The 21,082-nt window shown below is 46.8% G+C and overlaps 1 protein-coding gene across 2 annotated transcripts in view; it reads right to left on the reverse strand.

The window, feature by feature from the left end:
* Positions 1 to 1,547: 1,547 nt before the first annotated feature.
* The window catches only part of TNKS2 (tankyrase 2), a 511,364-nt gene continuing 491,829 nt past the window's right edge, over positions 1,548 to 21,082 (reverse strand). For both annotated transcript variants that reach the window (XM_069239858.1, XM_069239857.1), the window contains one exon: positions 1,548 to 3,553. In XM_069239858.1, the coding sequence (XP_069095959.1) occupies positions 3,491 to 3,553 (63 nt within the window). In that variant the 3' untranslated portion in view covers positions 1,548 to 3,490. The remainder of the gene's footprint in view (positions 3,554 to 21,082) is intronic.

The following is a 21,082-nucleotide window of genomic DNA, read 5'->3' on the forward strand; positions in this document are numbered from 1 at the left end:
GGAACAAGGCACCCACTTGAGACATGGGAGACTGTGGCTTTGCACTCCCTAGGACATCGTTGTGGGCATACCACCCACTTGAGAGACTTGAGACTGTGGCTTTGCACTCCCCAGGACCAAGCAGTGGGCAACCCATCCACTTGAGAGAGTTGAGAGACTGTGGCTTTGCACACCCCAGGACCAAGCAGTGGGCAAACCACCCACTTGAGAGACTGTGGCTTTGCAATCCCCAGGACATCGCTGTGGGCATGTTGCCCCCTCGAGGAGCAGTGGCGTAGTACCATCTACCGGCTGAGGTGCCCCTCCTCCCCTTCCCCCTGAGGAGCCTGTGTTTTTTTGACCTGATGCCCCTGCAGTGCTCTCTCCGTTTTGAGGCAGGAGTCAAGTGTGGGCTTCGCCCATGATTTATTGGGCCACTGGTCCGCGGACATTTGCAATGGACAGTGTAAGGCCCTCTGTCATCTTGTACATATTTGCAGAAACTGTTGTTTTCAATCGTTCACTTTATATGCATTTTCAAAATATCAGCTTTGACTCAATTCCTTTTGTAATTGAGTTCTTCCAGGGGGTTACGGGGTACATCTGTAAAGTTGTTGGATGTTTTTGTGTTTATGGTGTTGTAGGTCAGGGTGGGGGTGTTGCATGTGTATGTCACTCTCTTCCCCCCGTGTGCTAGGTGCAGTACTCACCGTCGTCATCTCCTTCTTTCAAATTCCTGGTGTATTAGTAGATACACCAGCATGGGAAAGAACTGCAGTTCGGGCTCCATGGCGTCCTGCTTCTTCATTGAGTGTCGAAAGGTGAGTGGTTCCCCTTCAGTGTACTGTTTCCGCCGTGCTTTTGATGTCGTTGGTACCTCCCCGGAACAGCTGGCGGATTGGCCTCTCATAATACAGTGGGTGGTACATTGTCTTCCGCCTGTCTGTTGGCGGTGACCGCTGCGGAGTTTGTTGCTACCGTCCTGGCGGTTGGAGTGTTAAAGTGGCTGTCTATGATGGTGGTTTCCGCCATGGTCGTGATCCCATTTTTTTGTCTGCCAGGCTGGCAGACGAAAAAAATGGGATCACGACCACAGGCTGTTTGCGGAATTACCAACGCTTTATCTCCGACCGCCAGGGTTGTAATGAGGGCCTATGTGTTTGGCATCTGATATTCCACATTCTTAAGGTACAGCACCTGCCACCAAAGATATAGTTGTTTCATATTGAGTCATACTAAGAAAATATGACAAACTGCCAAATTCCAGGTCTGAAGGCACCTAATAAATAACTAAATGGTAATTGTTAAATGGTCTTCCAAGTACTGTGTGCAACCACTTACAGAAACATAGCAATGCATAATTCTGTTCATTTTCAGTAATTCAGTTTTCATTTGAAAGATGGAACCATGGTTGCTTCAAATGACTTACAATCAAATTATTTTGGTATTCTCTACATAGATGTTCTTTTGTTAATATAAACGGGTAATGCAATTTACTTTTCGTATGCTTTATTTAGGATGTTTAATGCATAGCTAAAATGCGCTTAGAAAGAAATCTAAAAGCAGTATTCATTATAAAATATTTAATGTTTATTAAACAGGTCCGGAATGTAATAGTACATAGAGGATTGTTGGAAATTAGTCAAAGATTGTACAAATGCATTTGCAAATAATACACCACTCCATACATACGTCAGCCAAACTTTTTTTCTAACCTTTAGAGAGCAAGTAAGTCTTGCAAAAATAAATAAAACATTCTGGAAAGTTAAAACAATGAAAACAAACATGTGACATGCCACAAACATACAAAACAGTGTGCAATTAATCATGTATGTATTGCATTGAATAACCAAGGGGTGCATTAAATTGTACTGGAAACCTCTTCATGTGGCTACACACCAAAAGTTACCTTGACTAACATTTGTATGGGACACATACTATGCTAGCAAAAAAAAAAACAAAAAAAAAAACAGCCCTTTTAACTTAATTCCCTATTAACAAAGGCTGCTTCGGGCAGGTTTAAAACAGACAGCATGCTGGCATTTCACGGTACCACACCCACAAGGAAGAATACCAAAATGATAAAAGGTAGTAAATGTTGGATAATTTTCAACATTGTCAAATTACAGCAAAATCAAAAAAAGATATGCAGAATGTCAACTTTCACTGACGTATGCTTCACTTTTCCTGCTTTCAGCTTGCCAGTAAGTTGGTAATATTAGTCTAGGCTAATATGAACAAAACAGACATAATAGGACATGATTCTGGTTTCATCGTTTATCAACTAGTGTGTAACTAGAAAATACGTGGAATGTCCCGTGCCCATGAATAAAAGACGTGGCTCTTCTGAAACCATAGATGAAATTATAGTTTTGAAATTAGGAGATCTGCTTTCATCTCAAGAGTATCATATAGGACACTAACAACTCAAATATAAAGTACTCAACTGCAAACGTAGCAACAGTTGGTGTAGGCTTTTTGGCTGTCCACTGTATGTTTTCTGCTTTCCCATGACTAACACAATTAAACTGGCTGCTCTTCACTGATATAACTTAGATCTTCCTTTGGGCAGGTAGATGCAATATAACAACGTTTAGTGAGAATTTCAGATATTTTCCACTTTCGGTGGTCTTCCTACAGGTTATAGGTTCCATACAAAAATGCCCAGTAACAACAACAAATCATCTGTTTTAAAGCCAATGTGCATTAATATTTAACAAGTCTAGAAGAGGCCAGAAGCCACTAGGAAATGTTTCATACATACTTTAGAGTAACCCTCCCCAGTAACAGTTAGATGGCAGCAATTTGTTAAGAACGCACACTGCTGATAAATAGCTTCTAAAACATAACCAGAGTTGGAGGTGAAATATCAACACAAGCACACAATGAAATCATAATAAAATACATGTTCTTAATAAAAAGTTTATAATATCACATTAAAAAAAAAAAAAAAAAAAAAAAGTCCTCCTTTATTTGACATCTGAAAACACATTTTCCTGATGGAGGAGAATCCACCGACCACCAAGCATTATGAAATGAAATATACATTTTTTTAAATGCATTACACATTTTTCTGTACATAGTTTTGTTTCGAACAGTACACTTACACAACAAACAGTGTACAGAAACACCATGGTAGTATAAAAGCTCTTATTTACAGATTTACAAATTAAATAACGCTTCAGTGTAAATGATGTGCTTAAGGTACAAAAGATTAGTAAATTCACTTCTTTATAGAAAATTGCACATAAGACTTGATGCCTGGCATGTTGAGAGAAAAAAAAATTCAAGTTAGGTTTGTGTTTTTTTTAATACAGAAAAAAACCATTTAGTATGAAATGGATTATATTAAAGTGCTGAATGATTAGAAAACGTACAGATTCCAAGTGTGACAATGTCCACATAGTAAACCTGTTTACAGTAACTACTAACAATTTCAGATGAGGGTGATCTCAAATTGAAAAAGAAAAAATGTTAACTGCAGCCTTGTTTTCCCAATAGTTTTTACAATCTATTCTTCTGTTGTGACTTCGGGCTTTACTATCTGGTACGTGATCAAATATTCCGGATAAGCCTGTGGAAAATGAAAGAAATGCATCATGTTTCTCACTGATACCTTAATTTCGGATGTGCACATTAGTCTAGTATTTACACATTTTCTGATGAATGGGTTTAGTGATATTATTCCAGAATGCGCAATCAACCCGCCTCAGTACATTGGAAACCGCTCCATCTGGTTAAGGAATTCACAATTTTCCTTGCCATGAAGGGGATCTCTAAAATAATTTTTCATACCTTGAGGAGCCACTACCCATGAAATGTTTTCAAGCCTGTAAAAGTTGATAATGGGAAGCACAATTCAATTGCTGCTAAATAACTATCAGATTTCCAGGGACACAAATATACTTAAAAACAACCACAGATTTAGCAGGAACACTAATTACAAATGTAGTTAACAAACATAACCCACTAAAAACCACTGATGAAAGCACTACAGAAAATAATTGCTCTCAAGTACCTACTATTGCTGGGATTCATGTAACTACAAGGAATAGTCAAGGCTAACTCTGTTGCCTGATTGTCACACTTAAATACAGAAAAATGATTATTCTCACACAATCTGGCAGTAGAGAGAGCAAACAAATAAATAAAAGAAATCCAGAAAATTCTTGAAGCTTAGGAAATCATGTCATTTTCGGAACCTCACCTGCAGATAGGGACAGCTTCCAGGAAGTGCGTTCGCTATGCAGCTTTCTTTCTCATGGCTGCTCATGGCTTACTTTTCTGTAGTCACAGGTGCAGCAGCTCCATAACAAAATGAGCTACAGACACAATTACAACTAAATAGAACTTTAAATAATAACTGACCAACCAAACATGAATGAGAAAGTTGGCAGCACGTGGATATTACTGGAGTCTTGTCTGAATGATTGTGTTCTTTATGTAAGAAGGTTTTGAAATGGCACAGATGATTTATTTGTTTATTATTCCACAACTTATCATTCTCTGATGATAGTGTAAATCTCAGGTTGGGAAAAAGATTAGCCATAAAAAACACCTCAAAGTCCAAAACAATATTTTGGCAGTACACCATATTCGTCACTAATCTTTTTAGCAAGTTAGGTCACCTAGGGCAAGTAAGGAGAAATTATTTTTGACTGAAGAGGGGATAGGCATACAAAGGTTTAAAGACCACTGACAACACAAACTGGCTCATGGAAAACTTCTAGGCATATTGAATAGTCAGTTGTTTTCTGTAAATTATCCCAACTGCCCCCCTGGACAAATTCAGATTGTGCATTGAAGTAAATGATTTCATTAGGAAGATCAAGTTAAGATCCTTTTTTGAAGGTCAGCAACTAGTAGACAATTTAGCACTGGGGGACACAGGTCTAAGCACAAAATCGTCCTTCACACCTCCCAACACTTCTATCCCAATAGAAATCCTCGCCTTTGAAAAAGCGGTTCCGAAGGATATCAGTGAGATTAATCCTAACACTTTGAAGCAGTTCCATAACACAACCTAGAACGAGAAAAAAGCCTTACAGGAACTAGCTAACAACAACAAGATAGTAATAAAACCAGCAGATAAGGGAGGCGCTATCGTAATCCAGACCTTAGAAAACTATCGTAAAGAATGTTTAAGACTACTGGGTGACACACGTAACTACGAAAAACTCAGGGGGGACCCTACTGATTTCCTAAAGATGAAGATCCACAACATGGTGGAGCAAACTTTAGCATACAACTGGATTTCCCAGAAAGAAGGAGATTTCCTAATTAATAAATATCCATTAACTCTTTATTTCTACACTATTCCCAAAATTCACAAAAACCTTGAATCAACTCCAGGTAGACCCATCGTATCCGGTATCAAATCTATTGTGGAACCTCTGTCCTGCTTTGCAGGTGCATTTGTAAGAGCCATAGTCCAAAACACTGTGGGCCTGATTCTAACTTTGGAGGACGGTGTTAAACCATCCCAAAAGTGGCGGATATACCACCTACCGTATTACGAGTCCATTATATCCTATGGAACTCGTAATACGGTAGGTGGTATATCCGCCACTTTTGGGACGGTTTAACACCGTCCTCCAAAGTTAGAATCAGGCCCTGTATCTTTAAGGTAGGTATCTAAAGACGTAGTGGGTCTTTTGAAAACAGACCTTTTGATCCAGCAAATGAGATACTAATAGGACTGGATGTGGAAAGCCTATACACGAGTCTTCCTCACCCTGACACATTACACATAATTGAGGTTATCTTTGACTTAGATTGGGACTACCAAACACCACAGAATGTGGTTATGGAATGCTGTTTCTGGGCCTTAACCAATTTTTTAATTTTTTTATTTGAGAAAAACTTGTACCGTCAGAAACAAGGGACCAGCATGGCAAGCACCTTCGCTCCGAGTCTGGCCGGTCCCTATGTCATCTAGAGAAAAAGAGAATCCTAAACCCCACCAATCCATACAGAGACAACATAGTATTGTGGAAAAGATATATTGATGGTATATTGGTTATCTGGAAAGGGGAAGGGACACAAGTAGTGACATTTTTAGAGTGGTTAAACAGACAGGACCAGTTCTTGAAATTCACTCAAACAATGAGCAAGGAACATTTGGTCTTCCTGGATTAAAACATTATAGCCACCAATGGTGCTCTGAAAAAAAAAACCACCACCCATGAAAAACCAACAGCCAAAAACTGTTTACTCCAGCTTGATAGTGCTCACCCCCGCAATTGGAGAGAGAACTTACTATTTGGACAATTTCTCAGATTGAGAAGGAATTGCTCAGAGATATCAGATTAGATGCTAGACTGTGGGCTTGTTTTTTGTAAACTGGAGGCTAGGAAATACCCTTCAAGAATAATTAACCAAGCCATGAAGCGAGCTCACAATAACAGAGAATCCCTTCTAAACACCCCTCCCCAAAAAGAGAAAAAGGAAAGACCGAAATGTACCACAACATTTAACATAGGCTCCAATCAAGTAAGCAAGATCATCAACAAACAATGGCGCATCCTCAATGGTGGCTCATTAAATATTCCTAAACCCATATTTTCGCATAAATGGGAAGGGAGTCTTAGACACATGCTTGTACACACCCGCCCACGCCATCTTCGTAGTAAATCAGAAGATATAAACTACCTACTACTACCCAATGGACATCATCCATGTGGGAACTGTAGTGTGTGCCATCTAACAAAGGTCACTAAACAGGTCACCTTTAACAACAGTACAACATGGGACATTAGAGACTTCTCTAATTTTAACACTCAGCTAGCAGTATATATGATCACTTGTCCATGCAACCTGCATAATGCTGGGATGACCACCCGCAAGGTTAAGACTCGCATCTGAGAACTCCGCAGTAACCTGAGATGTGGAAGGGCTACGAATAAAACGTTCACCCATTTCAAAGAGAAAGCAAATTAACTCCTAAAAATACATTTGCCCAACACATGAGGAGTCTGCTGTATATATTTTATTGACAAACTAGCACCATCCTAGAAGCCAAAGAAGCAACAAGTTAAGGAGGTCCAATAAGCTACATTTTGGGAGTCAGAGGACAAACACTAAGAGGGGGTTGAAAGAAGTGTTGTGGGAGGGATTGAAGAAGTGGCTAGGGTAACTGAGAAGATGTTTGAGACCAGGGGAATAATTACATCAGACTCAAAGAACAAGTTACTTACCTTCGGTAACGCTTTTTCTGGTGGATACAATAGCTAACTGTGGATTCCTCACCTTATGAATTCATCCTTGCGCCAGCATCCGACGGTAAGTCTTCTTTCTAGCTCTCCACGTCGACGAGGATGTCTCAATTGCACGGCTCCACGCGACTATGTCTGACGTCACTGTGCCAATAAGAGGTCCTCGCCGGCGTGCTGACGTCAGTTTCACCCATTTTTTACGTGCCTTTGAGGCGAACAGGTGAGAACCGACTTCCACAATAACTCCAATAAATACATATATACGTAAAACCCTCATGATGCAACATAATCAAAAACCATCATTTATATATACAGGAAAAAAATATCAATATACACATATATCTATACAACCACATATCCTAGTGCAATCAGGCAACGGGGAGGCGGGTGGGACTGTGAGGAATCCACAGGTATCTATTGTATCCACCAGAAAAAGCGTTACCGAAGGCAAGTAACTTGTTCTTCTGATGAATTCCAACTACCTGTGGATTCCTCACCTTATGAATAGAGTCCCAAATCAGTGCCGTACTCAGGTGGGTGCCCGTCGGATCACACCAAGAAATCCTGTAAAACAGATCGCGCAAAATGGCCGACCCTCCGAACCTCAGCATCCAAGCAGTAATGCTTAGCGAAAGTGTGGAGGGACGCCCAAGTTGCCGCCTTACAAATGTCCACCACCAGGACTCCTCTTGCCAGGGCCTAAGTGGCCGACTTAGCCCTGGTGGAGTGGGCCCTGATACCCTCAGGAGGAACTTTCTTTGCCAGTGAGTAGCAAACTTTTATACAAAGAATGACCCACCTGGAGATTGTTCTTTTATGGACTGCTCTGCCCTTCCGCTGACCAACATACCCCACGAACAGCTGATCCTCCAGGCGAAAGTCTTTTGTCCTTTCAATATAAAAACTGAGAGCCCTTCTAGGGTCCAATCGATGGAGTCTCTCTTCCTCTCTAGAGGGGTGGGGAGGAGGGTAGAAAGAAAGAAGGGTAATAGTTTGCCCCGTATGAAAAGGAGTGACAACTTTTGGCAGGAAAGCCGCCCTGGTTTTCAGTTCCACTTTATCAGGTAAAAACAAGGTAAAGGGGGGTTTTATGGAAAGGGCTTGAAGCTCCCCAACCCTCCTAGCAGAGGTTATAGCAATAAGGAATACAGTCTTAAGAACCAAGTACCTTAAAGGACATGAATGCATGGGCTCGAACGGTGAACCCATCAGAAATGTTAAAACAAGATTTAAATACCACTGAGGCATGTGAAAGGGCGTGGGGGGAAACTTATTAAGCAAGCCCTTAATAAACCTATTTACAATCGGAGATTTAAATAAAGAGGGATGGTGCGGGAGACAAAGAAAAGCCGATAGAGCGGCCAAAATAACCTTTCACTGTAGCTACTGAACAGCCTTTCTTTGCTAAATCAAGAGCAAATAACAATACAATGGAAAGGCGGGCTTTCAAGGGATCTTTCTGTTTCTCTCCACACCAAATAACAAATTTAGCCCACCTATTGGCATAAATGTATTTAGTGGAGTGTCGTCTGGACGACAGAATAACATCCACTACATCCGGTGGGCGAGAAAAAGAACTCAGGTTGCCCCGTTCAATCTCCAGGCATGAAGGTGCAGGCTCTGGAGGTGGGGGTGTAGAACCTGCCCCTGCGACTGCGAGAGGAGGTCTGCCCTGAGCGGGAGACGGAGCGGAGGGCACTTTGAGAGTTGTAGAAGGCCTGTGTACCACACCCTTCTCAGCCAATCCGGTGCCACCAATATGACTTGGGCCCTGTCTTGGCGAATCTTCCTCAGGACCAGAGGAATCAAGGGAATGGGGAAAGCGCGTAAAGCAACTGGCCGTCCCAGGGTATTTGAAACGCGCCCCCCAACGCTCCTTGCAACGGATACTGGAGACTACAGAACGACGGGCAGTGCGCATTCTCCCGAGTGGCGAATAGATCTACCTGCGGAGACCCCCACATCTCGAAGATGCACCGGACTAGGTCTGGATGGAGAGGCCAATCGTGATCGGCCAAGAAGTGCCGACTGAGACTGTCCGCACGTACGTTCAGAACCCCGGCCAAATGATTTGCTATCAAGCAAATCTGATGGTCCTGAACATAGGACCAGAGCCGCAGAGCTTCTCTGCAAAGAAGGTACGACCCTACTCCTCCCTGCTTGTTTACGTACCACATCGAGGTAGTGTTGTCTGTGAGGACTTGAACCGACTGACCACAAAGGAAAGGGAGGAAGGCCTTGTGAGCCAGACGTATCGCCCGCAGTTCCAACAGATTGATATGAAACATCTGTTCCACCGGAGACCAATGACCCTTGATCTCCAGATCCCCCAGATGAGCACCCCACCGTAGAGTGGAGGCATCCGTAACAACTGTGGCCACTGGGGGTGGTAGTAAGAACGGCCTTCCTTGGGAAATGTTGCCGTCCACTGCCCACCATTGGAGATCCGCTGCAGTGTCCCTGGAGATCCTTACCGAATCCTCGAGATTCCCTTTGTGCTGAAACCACTGCCTGCGGAGGCACCACTGAAGAGCCCTCATATGCCAGCACGCATGAGTGACCAACAGAATGCAAGAAGCAAACAGACCAAGCAGGCGTAAGACCTTGAGGACTGGAACAACCGCTCCATTTTGAAACTTTGCAATCAGTGTCTGAATGTCCTGAATCCGCTGAGGCGGAGGGTAGGCCCGATACAATGTTGCATCCAGTACTGCCCCTATGAACAGGAGGTGTTGAGAGGGCTCCAGGTGAGACTTGGGCACTTTTAATGAAAACCCCAGATCGAACAACAACTGGGTTGTCACCTGCAGGTGAGGCAGCACCAGCTCTGGAGACTTGGCTTTGACCAACCAATCGTCCAGGTAAGGGAATACCGCTATTCCCTTCTGCCTGAGATGTGCTGCAACCACCGACATCACCTTTGTGAAGACTCGAGGTGCTGAAGTAAGCCCAAACGGAAGGACCGCAAACTGGTAGTGTTGCGACCCCACCACAAACCGGAGATACTTCCTGTGCGACTTGAGTATAGGGATATGAAAGTACGCATCCTGCAAGTCGACAGTCACCATCCAATCCTCTTTGCTCAACGCCATAAGTACCTGCGCTAGAGTCAGCATTTTGAATTTCTCCTGCTTGAGGAACCAATTCAAAATCCTCAGGTCTAGGATCGGTCTCAGGCGACTGTCCTTCTTGGGGATCAGGAAATATCTTGAATAACAACCCTGACCCCTTTCCTTCTCCGGAACCAACTCTATCGCACCCTTTGATAACATGGCCAGAACCTCCTGTTGCAACAACAGAAGATGGTCCTCTGAACAAAACGAGGGACGGGGGAGGGGGGATGGGGGGGGTGGTGGTGAGGGAGGCGGGAACACCTGAAAGGGGAGAACATATCCTTTTTCCACAATATTCAACACCCAGGAGTCTGCTGTTATCAACTTCCACTGGCGGAGAAAAAGACAAAGCCTTGCCCCTACAGGAGAGGCATGTTCGATAAAGTGGGGAAAACTAGGGCTGCTTCCCCTGCTGCTGTCCACCAGAGGAAGAGGAAGAGGATGACTAAGAAGGGTGCTGCTGGACTGCCCCTCTAGCTCGAGCCCTCCCACACCATCTAAAGGGTCGATAAGATAGATTGCCAGGCTGTTGGGCAGAGTACTGGGGCCTCTGAAAAATCACCCCATGACCAAAACCTCTGAACCTGCGAAAAGACCTATACAGGGCAGCAGGGGTAGCCTGTAAGCCTAAGGACTTTGCTGTAGCTCGACTCTCCTTAAAACGCTCAAGGGCAGAATCAGCTTTCTCCCCCAAACAGCCTTTCACCATCGAAGGGCAAGTCTAGTAAGGTGGTCTGTACATCCAAGGAGAATCCGGAGGACCTCAGCCACGTGTGCCTCCTTGTAGCAACAGATGTTCCCCGTTCCCATCACCCTAGCAACTGAGTCTGTTGTATCAAGGATTGTATAATCTGCTGCGCCACAGCCCATGCATCTGAAAGGAGTGTTCCAAAAGGCCTCTGTGCCTCCTGTGGCAGATCCCCGACCATAGCCTTGGCTGAGTCCATAAGGGCATGGACATACCTGCCCAGCACATAGGTAGCGTTCGCAGTCTTAAGCGCCATGCTGCAAGACGAAAAGATCTTTTTTGAAGACTGCTACATTCGTTTGGACTCCCTATCTGATGGGGCTACAGGGAACGAACCAGGAGCAGACTTTGTGGAGCAAGACGCTTGAACCACTGAACTATCTGGGGTTGGATGACGTGACAGGAGCCCCCCTATGCCTCCTTGCCACAGCTCTATTAACAGCCGGAGACAAAACTGGTTTCCTCCACAAGTCCATAATAGGCTCCAACATTGCCTCGTTGAAGGGCAGCAAAGGATCAGCTGAGGATGTAGACAGATGCAGCCACAGTTAGCAGATTTGTCTTTACCTCTGCTGCAGATAAAGGCAGGTCTAAATAGTCAGCTGCCTTTCTAATCACCAAGTGGAATGATGCTGCCTCCTCCGTAAACTCCCCCGGAGATGAAATGTCCCATTCCGGGGAAGTATCCAGCCCACTGGCTGACCCCAATCCTTGGTATTCCTCCAAAGGATCCATAAGCTCACCCTCTTCCAACTGCTGGTATTCTTCGTCTTCAAGGAGATGCAAGGCCTTTCTCCGAGATCTCAAGTGGGATTCTAACCCTGGCGTCGACATCGAATCCACTGACGCCGAAGGCACCGCTTCTGAATCCCGACCAGGCACAGAAGATGATAAATGGATCAGAGCATCACTCGGACCCGGCGTCGACACAGACTGCAATGGCGCCTTCTTCGGAGTCAGCTGGCACGCAGGTAATGGAGCCGGCTGGCCAGGGGAGAGCATCGGCGTCGGCTGACGTGGAGATGGCAACGGCGCCACGGATCTAGAAGGTGACGCCATACCTCGAGGAGACATCATCGACGTCGACCCGGCACCCTCAACAGGGCAAAATGGCATAAACGGCTTCATCTGATATGGAGCCAGGGAGCCCAGTGAAAAAGCTAATGGCCCCGTGGGACCCGCCGGTGCACCAGCAGGGGCCTGGAAAACAGCGTACATTGCATTTAAAAATGCCACCGGATCCGCTCCCGGAGCCGGGAAAGAAGGATATCTCTGATCTTGATCCTGCTGCTGCACATCAGGCTCTTGTGGCGCCGGTGAAAACTGAGGGCTATGAGGAGCCACCTCATAGACTGACGGCGTCAGAGATACTTCTGGACGCTGGGGCTCTGGAGTCACAGTAGGGCTCACCTCCCAATTACTTCGACATCTAGCAGATGGAGACCTCGATCGGCTCCGTGAGCCATGACGGCGCCTCTTCTTGTGCCTCCTGGAAGAAGCGTGAGATGAAGCCCTCTTGTGGCCCTTCTTCTTAGCCTTCGCTAAGAAAAGCTTGGCCTCTCTAAGTGCCTTAGGATTCATACTCTGGCACGATCCACACCCTTCGACATCGTGCTCAGAGCTAAGACACCAAAGGCAGTTCTCATGCGGATCAGTGACCGCCACTCTACCGCCACATTCATTACAAGGCTTGAAACCCGATTTTTTCGGGGAAGACATTGTAACTACCAAAGATACACACTATCCAACGAGCCAGGAAAAAAACGTTGGCGTCGAAGGCAAAGAAAAAAGGAAACTGACGTCAGTACGCCAGCGAGGACCTCTTATTGGCACGGTGACGTCAGACGGAGTCGCGTGGAGCCGTGCAATTGTGTCGTCCTCGTCAACGTGGAGAGCTAGGAAGAAGACTTTCCGTCGGATGCTAGCGCAAGGATGAATTCATAAGGTGAGGAATCCACAGGTAGTTTGTATCCATCAGAAAGGCACTGAATGTGCAAAGGATTGGCTTCTATAAGGTCAATCTTGTGGATACCAAACCAGGCTCCAAATTTGTTCCAGCACTTGACATAAGTGGATTTCTTGAACATTAGGATCACATCCACCACTTCAGGCAGTGGATTAAACACAGTCAGCTGCTTCCTGCTCAGTCTCCAAGCATGGGGGTGTAGACTACCCAGGATCGAGGGGAGGATCCTGAACTGCTGTGACCGATGAGCCTGTTGAATTAGTAGCCTGTGTGTCGGTAGGATGGCTTGTCCCCAACTGATCTTATCTTTTTAAGAACTCTGGGAAAGAGGGGCAGAGTTTGGAAGGCGTACAGGAGTCCAGTGTTCCATTCCAGTCAGTATCTCCTAGGAAATGTCCTTGTGGAAACGTCTGCACGCAAAACTTTTGACACTGTGATTTCTGAACAGAGGCCTGAAAAAAAAAGAAAGAAAAATCAAAAAAAAAAAAAAAAAAAAAAAAAATCAAGAAAATGCCCAGATGCTCCGAATCAATCAATCACTTGTTAAGCGCTCTACTCACCCGATAGGGTCTCAAGGCGCTAGGGGGAGGGGGTTGCTACTGCTCGAATAGCCAGGTCTTGAGCCGTTTCCTGAAGTTCAGGAAGGCCTGGGTCAGACGTAGGCTGACTGGAGGGAGTTCCAGGTTTTGGCGGCAAGGTGGGAGAAGGATCTGCCACCGGTTGTGGTACGGTGGATGCAGGGACGGTGGCAAGGGCGAGGTCGGCGGAGCGTAGCTGGCAGGTGGGAATGTGGAAGCTGAGACACTCGTTGAGGTAGGCAGGGCCTGCGTTGTGGAGAGCCTTGTGAGCGTGGATCAGGAGTTTGAAGATGATCCTCTTGCTGACGGTTAGCCAGTGAAGGTCTCTGGGGTGGGCTGAGAGGTGTTTGTGGCGGGAGAGGTTAAGGATGAGGTGTGCAGAGGCGTTCTGAATGCGCTGAAGTTTCCTCTGGAGCTTGGCCGTTGCTCCCGCGTAGAGTGTGTTGCTGTAGTCCAGTCTGCTGCTGACGAGGGCGTGGGTGATCGTTCTTCTGGTTCCGATGGGGATCCATCTGAAGGTCTTGCGAAGCATGCGTAGGGTGTTGAAACATGAGGATGAGATGGCGCTGGCTTGATGGGTCATGGTGAGCGATAAAACCAGTATGAAGTCGAGGTTGCGTGCGTGAGTGGTGGGAGTAGGAGCGGCCCTACCAGGAGTTTTCCCATGCTGATCAGTTGGAGCGCAGGATGAGGTTCTCCGTCTTATCCAAGTTCAGTTTGAGGTGGCTTATCTCCATCCAGTCGGCGATGACATGAAGTTTGTTGTGGAGATTGGTCTTGGCGGTGGTGGGGTCTTTCGTGAGTGAGAGGATCAGTTGGGTGTCATCCGCGTAGGAGACGAATTTGAGGCCATGGGATCGGACGATGTTGGCGAGAGAGGATCCTTTGGGACTCCACAGATGGTCTTGGTGGCTTTCGACAGGAACGGAGGGAGGCGGACTCAGAGTTCTGCCGGAGAGGAAGGATGTGATCCAGTCCAGGGCCTTGTGGCGGATTTCGGCATCGTGGAAGCGTGTGCGAAGTGTGTGGTGACAGACGGTTTAGAAGGCTGCCGAGAGGTCGAGGAGGATGAGGGCAACGGTTTCACCTTTGCCGAGCTTGATCTTGATGTCGTCAGTAGCAGCAATGAGAGCGGTCTCAGTGCTATGGTTCTTGCAGAAGCCAGATTGGGAGATGTTGAGCAAGCTGCTGTCCTCCAGGAAGCGTGATAGTTGGCTGTTGACTATCTTCTCGATGACCTTTGCTGGGAAGGGGAGAAGGGAGATAGGCCGGTAATTCTTGAGTTCTTCGGGGTCTGCCTTGGGTTTTTCGAGCAGGGCGCTGACTTCGGTGTGTTTCCAGCTCTCCGGGAAGGTGGTGTTCTCGAAGGAGCGGTTGATGATAGTATGGAGTTGGGGGGGGGCGATGATTTGGCTGACTTTGTTGAAGACATGGTGTGGGCATGGGTTGGCGGGTGATCCGGAGTGGATGGTGCTCATGGTCTTGGTGGTGTCCTTGTTGTAGGTGTGGGTCCAGGTGTTCAGGAGGTTGGTGTGACTGGGGTTAGTATTGGCCACAGTGGTCGTGGGGAATCGGGGAGGCAAAGCTGCTGTGGATGTCCATGATCTTGTGGTGAAATAAGGTGGCCAAGGAGTCGCAGAGGTCTTGCATGGGGGGGAGGGGGAAAATCGATGGAGCAGAACATGGGGTTGGCGAGTTCTTTGATGATGTTGAAGAGCTCTTTGTTGTTTGCGCATTGTTGTCGATTCGCTCTTTGTAGAATGATCTTTTGGAGGTCCGGATGAGCTGGTGATGCTTGCGGATGGCTGTCTTGAGGGTGGCGTGGTTGCTCTCTGTTTGTTCGTGGCACCATATCTTCTCAATTTTTTCCGGCACTCCCTCTTGGAGGCCTGAAGGTCGGCGGTGAACCAGGGTGCTTTCTTGCTGGTGCGGGTGTTGGGTGGTTTCCTAAGCGGAGCGAGGGTGTTGGCACAGTCGTCTAGCCATTGTTTGAGGTTGAGGGCAGCGGTGTTGGGTCGCTGGTGTTGGGTGGAGGGGCGTGGGCGGAGATCAGCTGGTCCTTCAAGATCTTGTTCCAGCTGCGGCGAGGGATCCCTTGCGGGTGGTGGTGAGTGGTGGGTTTCTGGAAGGAGAAGTGGATACAGCGGTGGTCGGTCCAGTGGAGTTCGGTGGTATATGTGAAGGTGATGTGGCTGCTGGCGGAGAAGATGGGGTCGAGTGTGTGGCTGGCTGAGTGGGTGGGCATTGTGACGAGTTGTTTGAGACCGATGTTGGCGAGGTTGTCGATTAAGGCTGAGGAGTTGCTGTCGTTGTTGTTCTGTAGGTGAAAACTCAGGTCGCCGAGGAGCATGTAGTCCGTAGAGGCGAGGGCGTGGGTGCTGATTGTGCCAGCGATGGCATCGCAGAACTGTGGACAGGGGCTTGGGGTGTCTGTAGACAAGGGTTCCTCTGAGGGTGGTGTTGGCATGAATCTGGAAGTGCAAGTGTTCAGCAGCATCGATGGTGTCATGGGTGTTGGTTGAGATCCTGATGGTGCTCCTGTGGACTATGGCTATTCCTCCTCCCGGTTTTTGTTGGTGCGGGCTCTGCGGGTAATCTTATAGCCATCTGGATTGGCTATGGTGAGGTCGGGTTCCGAGGAGGGGTTCATCCAGATTTCGGTGAGGAAGGCGATGTCTGAGGAGGTTGAGATGAGAAGGTCCCAGAGTTCGACTGCGTGCTTGTGGACAGTGCGGGTGTTGAGGAGGATGCGGCTGAGGTGGTTGTTGTGGGTGGGGCTGTTGTGGTATTTGGTGGCTTGGGTGAAGGTGAAGTTGCAAATCTGGCAGAAGGGTCCATGGGTGTGCCTCGGGGAGGCCTGGACAGGTGGTGGGGCGGCCAGGGTTGAGAGCGTGGAGTTCTTCGGCGTAAAAGCATCTGGTGGCGTGGGGAGCGCGTGGGCCAGGGGAACTGGCGCTGGGCGCAGTTCAGGCGCAGATGGGCTTGCGTCTGGCGCGCCAGCGGCCACCATTAAGAAGGGGAGGTGGGAGGGAGGAGCAGCTGGGAGGCGGGGAGCAGTGGGCAAATGGGGGCACGAGGGGGCGGGGCCGCAGGGGATGCAGCGGCAGGAGCGGGGAAAGCGCAAAGAGACGAAAAAAGAAAAATAGGTGAAAAAAAAGGCAAAAAGACTAGGAAAAGGCACAAAAACAGGGGAGAGAGGCAGATAGCAGATAAAGGCACAAAAATGAGGAAAAAACTGCACGAATAACAAAAGACAGAATACGGGACAGATACACAATACTTACAGCAACCACTAGACACCAGGGATGAGGCGCAGGCGGTGCCTGCGGGTGGTGGAGGGCCTCGAACTCGCAGAAGCGAGGGCGGGGTCCGGGGCAAGGAGGCAGACATGAGGAGCTGCGCGGCGTGTAGAGTGAAACCGAAGTGAAGAGTCTCATTGCAAAGAGTCCCAAGACCCCACACCGCTCTGCTTGTTGCATTACCACATGGCAGTGGTGTAATCTGTGTGAACCTGTACCATCCTCCCCTTCATGGACGACAGAGAGGTTTTCAGAGGTAGATGAATAGCCCGCAGCGCCAAAAGACTGATATGGTGCAAGGCTTTCATCAGCAACAGGAATCCTCAGATCTCCACCTACCCAGATGACCTCCCCAACCCAGAGATGAGTCAGCCACCACTGTTCGCTCTGGGTGGGGAATGGAAAAAGCCTGCAGCTGGAAAGATTGCGCTCAAGCGGCAAACACTGCAGACAGCGAGCTATCTCCTCCAAACTCTGGATGGCATCCAATAGATTTCCTTGATACAGGTCCCACTGCAACCTCAGATCTTATTGCAGAGCACAGATATGCCTTCAGGCATAATCAACAAGGAGGATACAGGAGACTAAGGGCCGGATGTAACAAGCATTTAAATTTAAAAGGCCATGTTCCAAAAGAAAAATGTGAGTCACTAACTTGTTACCGAATCTTATTTTGCATTTAGTATTAGGTAAGGATGTCCTAAACACACCCCTTCCTAATATCTGAGTCACACTGGTATGTATGAATGTTTTGTGACCGGAATGTGATTGCAAAACATTTATATTTTACAGAATCTGTAGAGGAGGTGGTGGTAACCCATTTGCAAACAGGAAAACCCCAAGGGTTTGCATACAATGCATACAAAAGGTTTTTGAAGGGCAGGCAGTGGTCCCATGGACCACTGCCTACTCTTAAAAAATAAAACTGAAACGTTTATTTTTCTTTTTCAAATGCATCCAGTTTTACTATAAGAAAAACAGGCTGCATTTAAAATACAACATGCTTGCTTTATTTAAAAGGAAACAGACGCTGGTCTGCTGCACCCAGCAGGCCACCATCTATGTGTTTTTAGCAATTCCTAATGGGTCGCAGATTGCGACCTACCTCATGAATATTAAGGAGATAGGTTAACTGTGACCCCATTGGGAATCGCTAAATGTGTCAAGGACACATTAGTACATAGGTGTTTGCAATTTCCTAATAGAGAATCGCAGAGATTCCATATTAGGAACTCACAAAATGAAACATATGGCCCTAAGAGGCCATGGAGCCTAAAAGCTGCTCTCAAGAGATCCAGGACCCAGGCTAAAACATCAGCATCATAGCCAGAATGCCCTGGAAACACTGCAGCGGAAGGAAGCCCCAAAATTGCACTGTATCCAGGACACATCCAATTAAGCCTCTGCTAAAGGGTCAAAAATGGGTTTGGCTCATGGATTGTGTATCCCAACAATATTAGGAGGCTAGCTGCCTCCTGCAGGTAGTCTGCGGCTCACTGGGTTTAACCTGTCTTAAACAACCAGTTGTTGAGGTAAGGGAAAACTGATATCTCTGACCTATGAAGATTGTTAGCAGCCACCGGCATCACTTTTATGAACACTCGACGGGTGCTGGTGAGGCCAAAGACTAACATGCAAACTGAAAATGCTCCTGGCCTATCTTGAACCAAAGGTAACATCTTAAGATTTACAGAATGCGTGTATGAGAATATGCATCCTGCAAGTCCAAGGACAAGGTCCAGTCCCCAGGCCCAGGGCAGACAGGATCTGGGTCAGAATGGGCATTTGGAATTTGTCCTGGAGCAGGAAGGCATTGAGAGACCAAAGGTCCAAAATAGGTTGGAGACACTTTTTCTTCAGCTCATGGAAATAGCCAGAGTAACAACCCTCTCCTCCTTCTGATTGTGGAGCCCACTGGACACACCTTTGGAGAGTAACAATTGCTCCTCTTTTAACAGAAGGGGCAAGTGATCCTCTGAAAGTCAATCTGATGTGGGGAGGAAGGTATGCAGTGGCAAAAAGAAATGATGGGGCATAGGCATGCTGAACTATTTGTAGGCCCCATATATAGAATGTGATGGATCACCACTCAAAGAAGTGCTGAACCCTGCCTTTCACAGGATAGGTGTGGGAAGCTAAGGGCAAACTAAAGAGGATTGCTGGCTGTAGCTCCTAGAGAAGGAGACTGGGAGAACTGATGCCCCTGTTGATCTGTGCATTGTCTGCTAGACCTATGTACCCAGCCTCAAAAGGACTGGGGTGACTGTTGTAGTGGCTGGGGAGACCTTGGTTCCCTGGAATACCCTCTGAATCTTTTTAAATGATGCTTGACCTGCTTGGCAAGGGTCAACAGAGCCAGATAGCGCACTTTCGCTGTACTATCTTAAACTCCAAGGCACAATCTGATTTTCCACGGTAAAGGTGTGAGCCCCTCAATGGGTGCATCCATGAGATAGACCTGTACTTCCAAGGCAATCTGTAGTATCTGGGCCAGCACGAATCACATACTTGGCCATGTTCTGTCTGTTATGATTTGTCCAAGCCATAGATGCCCTGTGATATTCCGAAACCATCCGCAATATTTTGTCCCACACATTGTGTCTAGTGACCTAACAAATAAACAGCTCTGACCAATCTCAAAGCCAGGCTAGCAGAAGTGAACATATATTTTCCAACTAACAATCTTTTGAACTCCGCACCCAGAGGGGTCGCAGGGAACGAATTGGGATTCACTTTGCTGGTTGAAGCCTAAAAAATCAGGCTTTCTCGAGTAAGATGCTAAGTGAGAAAATCAGGATCGTCAGGAGCAGGTCTGGGATGCCTAGCTAGTATCCTGTTCACTGGAGGGCAGGACAAGGCTTTGACCAATTGCCCATCAAGGTACTGGTAAAGGCCTTGTTAAAAATGGAGCAAGGAGTCAGAGACAGCTTGTCTAGGTTTAAAAATACAGTGTAGATGTTCAATGAGGTTTTAAATTTATGCAGCTGCAAAATGAAGATCTGAGCTGTCCGTCAGACCACTACTGCAAATTATGCACTCACTTCTGCTGGTAGCCCAAGTGATGAGGTAAATCCTGTTTCAGGGAAGGTATTCGGTCTAATGGCCTCTTGTAAGACCATGTGAAAGTTGTAATGTGTACAGTGATGTGGGAGACAATCATCCCCCTCCTCATCTCCTTCTTGTGCTGTACCTTATTTAGAATCAGAGCCAAAATATAATACTAATATAACATACTACTGCATCAGCCCCAGTAAAAGCACTGGTTCAGTGTCAGGTTGCATGATGTCAGCTGTGCACTGTATTCTCGTAGAACATCAACTGTCGAGAAGAATGTTCAATTTTGGATCTCAGAATCTGAACTGGATCCTCCTCCAGCTCCAAAGGCGTTGGTGCCAACAATAAAGAGTCCAGCACAGGTTTTGGAGAAGGGTGAATGTCTGTACTGGAGTTGGTACAGGGATCAGAGTGGGTCCCCAGGGCCAGACAGCAAAAACAACCTGAAAAGCCAGCAATATCCTGACTGGAGGCCCTTGAGATTCTTTGGGGCCCAAAGGTGCTTCCAAGGGAGCTGGAAGGGCATCAAAAATAAGCAGGATAGTTTCCTTGAAAGCAGCCATCTCCTGCTGCAGCATCAATGGCCTGAACAACTTGGGGTGCACTGGACTCAGTTGAGGAATCTGCTCCACAACCAAGGGCCTAGAGGGAGAATGACTGATGAAATGATGCCCTCACACCTTCTCTCTTGATACAGAGTGGCAGGATAATGTAGAGTCCTGCTTTGCTATTTTATGCTTGGACTTGCAGATTTTGACTCACTGGAGAACTTTGACCATAAATGACCATAAATGTGACAAAAAAAAAACAGAATCAAGACTGATTTGCATACGGCTGGGTGCAAACTGGGGTGGCATGGTGAGCAAAAGAACGATGGATTAAACCCAGATCTGTGACTGGGTGTGAGGGTTTGCACTGTTCAGCACTCCATCCATCCATCCATCCATCATCCTTTTGTGTTGCTAAAGTTTCCTTACCAGTGGACAGGGGGTTGCTCTAGCAATCCCAAGGTGCTCTTTTAGGGGGGTAGTGTAGTCAAGCACCATTAGGCTGCATTAGGGGATGTAGTGACCCCAGGGTTAAGTAGCTCATTGACTACTACCCTTCACTCCTCTTATCCTCCCTAAATTG

The sequence above is a fragment of the Pleurodeles waltl genome, chromosome 6, assembly GCF_031143425.1.
Source record: "Pleurodeles waltl isolate 20211129_DDA chromosome 6, aPleWal1.hap1.20221129, whole genome shotgun sequence".
NCBI classification, from domain to species: domain Eukaryota; kingdom Metazoa; phylum Chordata; class Amphibia; order Caudata; family Salamandridae; genus Pleurodeles; species Pleurodeles waltl.